Raw genomic sequence first — 7,498 nt, 5'->3', positions numbered from 1 at the left:
TGATGAGTGCCATGGGACTCGCACTCGTCTAGGGGGGGGGGGGGGAGGGTAATGTTACCCTCAAACAAAAAATGTGGAAAATCCAGAAAATCTAAAGCAGAAGACAAGGCCAAGGCAAAAGTGAAACAGAAGACGAAGGCGTGCTAAGAAGAATATGAAAACACAAGAAGTGCAAAAAAGTCCTAAATCAAGGAAAAGTGTGCACAACAAAAAGCGCATGTCAACACTTTTGTAAAAGAGTGCAAGGCACACCATGATTTATTTTAAGAGCACCAGGCTCTCACCCATGCAATTTGTAAAGGTAGATGGGCGGTACGAAGGAAGTTAGGAAGATAGGAGGACAATGGAAAAAAGGGCCTAGGCCACGGCCAGCCATGTAAAAAAAGGGTATAAAGGGATGATCGCCCAAAAGGGATTTAGGGTTTTGTATATAAAGTTGAAAAGTGAATGAGAAGCTCATTCTTGTGTGTAGCCAAAAGTAGCTCTCTTCTTCTTCTTGCTTGCTTGAGCTTGTGGTTGAGACAGGGACTGTGAGAGTGTGAGGGAGTGAGTGTGTGAGGGTGAGAAACTATGGTGGAGAAGCTCTCCATATTCTCCCTCTCTTCTTCTCTTCTCTGCTCCTCTCTTCTCTTGCTCATGGAAATGGAGCTTAGAGCGTGGAGCTTGAGGATCGAGCTCGCTTGAAGCTTGCACTTGGATCTTTGCACTTGGATCGTGCAGCTACCGGAGTGCTCGTGAGAGGAGGCAAATCAATCGAGCATGGAGATAAGCTCATTACACTCGAAGATAGATAGCGTGTCGGCTACGTGAGAGGTAACCAATAGTGCTCAGCTTGGAACGCCTCAAACGATAAGCGGTCGGTGGGTCTTGGGGTGGTTGATCGCCTCTACACAAACCCCAACCACGTGCCAACCTTACACCCTCTTATGAGTGACGATTGATTCTAACTGTGGCCCTAGACTTAGTGGAGAACACAGCGGATGACTTGGTTGCCTGTCTTAGAGGCTTAGATGCCACCCTCATGTCACTTGCTAAAAGCTATGACCTCTTAGACTTGGGACTCCTGAACGAGCCTATAGTGACGGAAGTATTCACACTCCCTTGTTCTTGGAAAGAATCAAAATTTGTGTTTGTTAAGGCTTCCGAGGAAGCTGAGGAGATGATTTCCACCAAGGTTTCCCGCGAACAAGCACAAAAACAATACCTCATCACCTCATATAACAAGTGCATAGCTCATGCCAACATTCAAGAGATAAAATACTTGAAACAACTTTCTACCAGCAACTCCCCTTTCTTGAAAATATGGTACACTCTTCGCCTTCAATGGGAGCTCGAGGGATGTCAAATCATGACAAATGCCGAGCAATGACACTAGAGTACGACCCAACTTATGTCACTCCAACCTCTTATAGGGTATTAACGACCATTCGTGAACGACCCATAGAAGAACAAATTTAGGGACACCCTTACTTAGATCGCATCCTCAACCAAGGAGGAACTGCATATTGTTAGTCGCCTAGATTCTGATGACTTCTTACTCGATGTCCTTACTGACATCACCTAGTTAAGCATTCGACCTTTCGACATGGACTGGTATATATGCTTCTTATGCACTAAGTACATTTTCTAAAGGGCTAAACTCCATATTGAAACCCTCTATATCACTTGCCTTGAAGGCCTAGTTTTAAAAGCATATATTTCTAATTGCCCATGAATGTATCCTCTCTAGCTGATAAATGAGTTTTGGATTATATGGTATGCTTATATATCAATCACTTGCACATATAAGGTGCAAAAATTCTCATTTTTATGCCCTTGCAAATGTATTTTCTAACATACAAATATCCTCATATATTCACATATTTTTAAACATGCACTATACATAAAAGTATTTGAGCTCACCATCACTTCATTTCAAAATTTAAACTTATTTTGAGCTATCCATAGCAAGAGAAGCACTCAGTGTAGAAATTGAGTGATGAAAGAGATAGAAGACAAGAGCAAAGAGCTTCCATGTGGGAGATCTCATGGAGGAGAGCCATCATGGAGGAAACACATTATTTTCCTCACCTATTATTTGTCTCCACATACAAAGGTGAGGTTTTTTTTCTCTTCTTCCCCTTCTTCCCTTCATCTCTCTTTACCTTCTTGTTCTTCTCCTTCTTTTTTTCCTTGTTTCGAAAGTTCCAAAAGTCATAGAAACTCCATACTTGCAAAGCAAGCAAGTTAACTCAAGAGGTATTTCTCTTCTCCTTATTTGGTTTTGCAATGTTTATATATATATTTATTCTCTGTATTAATGCTATGTTTTTGTAATTTTATTTTAGACTTCAACTTCTTTGAAATAGCTTTGTGTAGGTGTGGAGAGGATTCTACTAGATAGAGAACATTTAGAAGTACATATAAAAACATGGATAAAATGCAAATATACACTATTATACTTTGGTACATGTATTGATGAACACATAATTTTTACATGTTTTTTTTCTTATATTTATTCTATTTTATTCAATTATATTTTAGATTTAGGGTGCTTTGAAAAAAATTTGTATAAATATGTAGAGGTTTTTGTGCGAACAAACAATGTTCATCAACACATTTACTAATAGAGATAAACTAAAGTTTACTAGTACACAAACTAATAAATGTGCTATTTTATTTTTTATTTTTTCTTATACTAATATTTTTAAATACATAATTATATGCATTGTTTGTTTATATAGATACAAAAGGTGCCTACAAGGAAATGGGAGGGAAAAAGTGCCTAAGAATTGATAATGTTAAAAGCTTGTTATTAAATTTTTAAAATTTTATTAATTTTTACTTTGAAATTTTAATTGTATTTCTTTGGGACTTTTGCATATGGAGGTGATTATACTTGCATACATTGGGGTTAGTGCCGTATTTCTTAGTTCTATCATTGCTTCCATATTTTGCAATATATTACAAGCAAAGATGGAGGATTGTGATGAGGAACAAAAATTGCCCTTACGCTACATTCAATGTGCACTTTCTAGGGAACAAGCCAACTTATATTAATGAGGCATTCATGTAAATAGTTATAGAGTTTATTATGTATTATTAGCATATATCATATCTCTTTCTTGCAAGGCAAGCAATATATATCTTGTTATTTCTCATGTCTTCAAATTCTTGAAGCTTGTACAAATTACTTTATAAGCGAAGTCCAAACTTGCTTCTAACATTTGGTCAGCTCATAAGTATATAAATCAAAAAATTTATTTTATATCCTTTGAATTGGTTTATTTTTCATTTGGTTACTATTATTGGTTAAATGTGGATATTAATATATGAAGAAAAAACCTAATGAGTTGTGAATTGCATAACTGTATCTCCATTTAGAGTAACAATTTTATAAGACCCTTGATTTTATTTTGTTTTAGTACCAAATGTTAGTACCAAAACTGCATTTATAAACATGGATGAAAATGCACATAAAAACTATAGTTGTAACACTTTCAAATAAACATGTAAGATATCCTATAAATTGCATATTGGTATTTAGAAATACATTAGAAATCATGATTGTGCTTCATTAAATAAATGCCAATGCAAACTTGGTTTTTTTTATGCAAGTATAAGCATGATTTTTTATGTGTCCATAACACATCAATGTAGGTCTGTACGGGCATGATCCCTTATAATGAGAATGAGGGATGGTAGTGAAGAGAAAGGGCTCTCCTTTGAAGGAAAATATTATTTTTTATTAATGAAAAGAACCACACTTTGAAAGGGCAATGTGTTGATTAAATGACATGACATCACTATATTCTAACATCCTCATCATAAGAAAATATTGATATATCTAGAGTAAACTTTTTTAAGCTTTTTAATTTACAAAACATAAATTATAAAAAAATGTAGAATATTTATCCAAAAATCCAAGAAATGATGTGGTCCATTATGAGAGCTCTATCATGATTGGTCCAAACCTCAATCCAAATCCTTTATTTCTTTAGAGATTAAAGGCCCATTTTAGAGTTCAAAGTAAGGCTGATGCTCTCTCTCTCTCTCTCTCTCTCTCTCTCTCTCTCTCTCTCTCTCTCTCTCTCTCTCTCTCTCTCTCTCTCTCTCTCTCTCTCTCTCTCTCTCTCTCTCTCTCTCTCTCATACACATACATGTATACATCCCCCCCCCCCCCCCCCACACACACACACACACACACACACACACACACACACACACACACACACACACACACACACACACACACACACATATATATATATATATATATATATATATATATATATATATATATATATATATATATATATATATAGAGAGAGAGAGAGAGAGAGAGAGAGAGAGGGCTCTTTATGCCCTGCATGTCTAGAGTACCTTGCTTATGGATACAACTAATTCCAAGGGAATGTGGACCATGTTCAACATTACAATAACCCTTATTTATGCGGGAGTGCCCCTACGCATAATGTATCATTGCTTATCGTTGGAGTGAGTAGTATCAAATTCTTGATTGGGTTTTGACATTATCACAATTCGTGGGAATGAGTACAAAATTCTTGATGGTGTTTTGATATCATCACAGCAAATCCTTGAAATAAGGTTTAGGAGGTTCTTGAAGGGATATCTAGTTGGTTGCTTGAAAGAGAGTGAGAGTGTTGTGACTTTATAAATGTGTGGGTGTGTTTATGAGTGAGAGTGAATATCTACAATGTTGCCTGTAGTGAATCTCATTGGTATATCCATTCTCCATAAGAGTGAAACAATGATGAGGAAACATTATTATGACCAACAATATCATTATAAGGACTCATCATATGCATGTTCAATGCTGACATCTTTTGTGTATGTATAACATTGAATACAACTACTCCAATGTATATAGTACATTGTATGTTCAAGTTGTTAGTCCATGATAATATTTTAGAGTTGATCTTTATTAAAGTTATTAGTAAGTAGCATAGGACTCTATTTTGTAGAAATTAAGTTGCTTTCCAAGCACCAAATGTTTACAAACCAAAATGCATATACCAAACACCTATAGGGTTCATTAACAACGAATGCATACCTTGTGCAAAGGTAGGTTCTTTTTGGCTTGCAAGGTCTTTAAGTGCCTCCATATTGGCATGTCTTTATATACCTAAATCTTGACATTCCCTGGCTTTCCAACATTGTTTCCTCAACTTAGTGTAATCTTTGTGGGAATGACATGGATGATATAGCTGCATATTGATTGGATTAAATTTAATTAGGATGATCACACCAAGGCTCCTCTAAGTACTTAGACTATAGAGCAGTCTTTAAAGTTTAATTAGTGTGATCACATCCAGGCTCCTCTACCATTTAAGGTACTATTATTTGAGAGAAGAGTGAACAAAGTGTGTGGTGGTACATTTAAAACCCACTAGGTAAAGATACAAAGTGTGTTATTATAACCTCTGGCAAATATAGTTGCATCACAATATAGAGATGTTGAAAATTTATATTGAATCACGCATGCCTTGGTCTGCAATATATAGTGGTCATGGAAAACTATATTGGACAATGTTCAAAGAAAACCAAGGTTGTTGTAAGAACGAGTCGCAAAAAATTTCAAAGGAACTCATAAAGTAAAAGGTTTAAAACCTTGAGCTTTATAATAATTTTAATCATAAAATGGTAAATACACGTAATTCGATTAAACCCTCAAAAAAATTTTATTTGAGTTAAAAGGTTATTGTATGTGGGTGGGGTCTAAAGTTTTCTGACGAACACTATATAAATGCACAGCCGCCCGCCTTTATCATTGTCATGGTCGTCCTCGCGCTATTGAGTAATTCATCCTTGAGTGATCATTATTGGAGCGAATTCTCTACGGCAACCAGTTACAAACGATATGGCCCAGGGATCGCTGGCCGCCGTCGCTATCATAGCCGTCTTGGCGAGTACGGCCTTGCTAGTGCCGCCCGCGCTCGCAGGTAAAGCTGCAACTGCACTGCATGGTAATAATAATATACGACGTAGTACCGCGTTTTCCTCTTTGGGTAAACGCATGCAGGTCATGCGCCTGAGGTTAATAAGTTGACAATATAGTGCAGATTGATGATCGTGCTGATATGATCAGTGTTGGCAACTCTAATGCGCTTTACAAACGCAATATGCTATGATCGTAACGATGGGCGCATGAATATTTGCTTGCAGATAATGCGCCTGCGGGCACTGGATTCCAGTGGTGCACCCTGAAAGAAAACCTAGGCGAGGAGTTCATGCAGTCCATCCTGACATGGGCCTGCTCCAACGGAGCCGACTGCACGCCCATCACGCCTGGCAGCCCCTGCCATCTTCCCGACGACCTCTACTTCCACGCCTGCTACGCCGTAAACGATTATTGGCAAAACATGAAGGCCACTGGAGCCTCCTGCGACTTCCAGGGAGCCGCCAAGATCGTCTCCGTCAGCCCCAGCCGTATGTATTCCTTAACCACCACACCCAACACACACTCGTGACTCTCTCTCTCCCTCTCTCTGGCTGTACTACTCGTTAACGCTGTTGATTGATATATTGATACTAGTTTATTCCTCTTCTTCCTCTTCATCTTCTTCGTTGCTTTTGATACAGCTAATTTCCAATGTATCTACCCCACTGCCTCGATCGATGTGTGAGCTCGTCTTCTTCAACTTTTGCCCTAATCCTCATTACCAAAGAAATAATCATTATTGGACGCTGATGTCGAAGACTTCTCCTTGTGTCCTAAGGAATCGAGTACCATGTGACGTTGATCAATTGGTGAGAGCAGTATGGTTTTTTATGACTGCAGTGAGATTTGCAAACATATTTATGACATAGCTTCCAATAAGCAATCGTGTTATGTAACGGATGGTTTTCTTGGCACATACTATATTCAACCTAGTTGGAGCCTAAAGTTGCTTACTACCAAGGGCCTCTTTTCTTAGAAAGAATCAGCTTTTTGATGCGAATAGATATTTTATTATGCCTACAATGGACGGTGCAGCTTTATGCAAAAGCGAGCTCTGAAAGGTGTTTATTGTAGGTGTGAGCAAGGCATGATTTCATTTGGCTCTTTCTATGATCACAACAAGTAATTAAGAATTCTTGTGTCTATCAAACATGTCGTGTTAAAAATATGTTTGTAATTTTTCGTGAACCTTCTATATAACATGCCTAAATGTCTAGATAGTTTGAGTCTTAATGTTGATAAAATGCAAAGTACTTCAACAAAGTTGGTTATCACATGAAATATTGCATATCTTATCAAATTTAGGCCTTGAAATAATTAGCTATATAGGGAATGTATGTTAAATGCTTTTAGAAGATCATTTGGCTATTGGAGAATCATGACAATAGAATGGAAGCAAAGATGGGAATTAAGCCACATGCAACACAAATTATGTACATATTTTTTTAATTATGTTATTTCACATGGACAAACATAGAACTTTGGGCTAAACAAACAGTGTAGGATTTGGTGAAGAGAAGAAGCTTATACCCTCGGGGTGTGCATCTATAAAAAAGC

General features: G+C 37.3%; 1 protein-coding gene across 1 annotated transcript; it reads left to right on the top strand.

Moving 5' to 3' along the window:
• The first annotated feature begins 5,853 nt into the window (after nt 1-5,853).
• LOC148039980 (PLASMODESMATA CALLOSE-BINDING PROTEIN 2-like) lies at nt 5,854-6,899 on the top strand. The gene is made up of 3 exons (XM_087665912.1): nt 5,854-5,942; nt 6,166-6,429; nt 6,583-6,899. The coding sequence occupies exons 1-3, from the start codon at nt 5,861-5,863 to the stop codon at nt 6,624-6,626; spliced, it is 390 nt and encodes a 129-aa protein (XP_087522038.1). The 5' UTR covers nt 5,854-5,860; the 3' UTR covers nt 6,627-6,899.
• Nucleotides 6,900-7,498: the final 599 nt, after the last annotated feature.

The sequence above is a fragment of the Lygodium microphyllum genome, chromosome 2, assembly GCF_053477565.2.
Source record: "Lygodium microphyllum isolate KBCC chromosome 2, Lygodium_microphyllum_v1.1.10, whole genome shotgun sequence".
NCBI classification, from domain to species: domain Eukaryota; kingdom Viridiplantae; phylum Streptophyta; class Polypodiopsida; order Schizaeales; family Lygodiaceae; genus Lygodium; species Lygodium microphyllum.
This window is presented reverse-complemented; position numbering and strand designations above follow the sequence as displayed.

Coding starts and splice junctions, on each gene's coding strand:
- LOC148039980 (XM_087665912.1), top strand. CDS start 5,861: ATGGCCCAGGGATCGCTGGCCGCCGTCGCTATCATAGCCGTCTTGGCG. Junction 5,943..6,165: donor AGTGCCGCCCGCGCTCGCAG/GTAAAGCTGCAA, acceptor ATTTGCTTGCAG/ATAATGCGCCTGCGGGCACT. Junction 6,430..6,582: donor CGTCTCCGTCAGCCCCAGCC/GTATGTATTCCT, acceptor CTTTTGATACAG/CTAATTTCCAATGTATCTAC.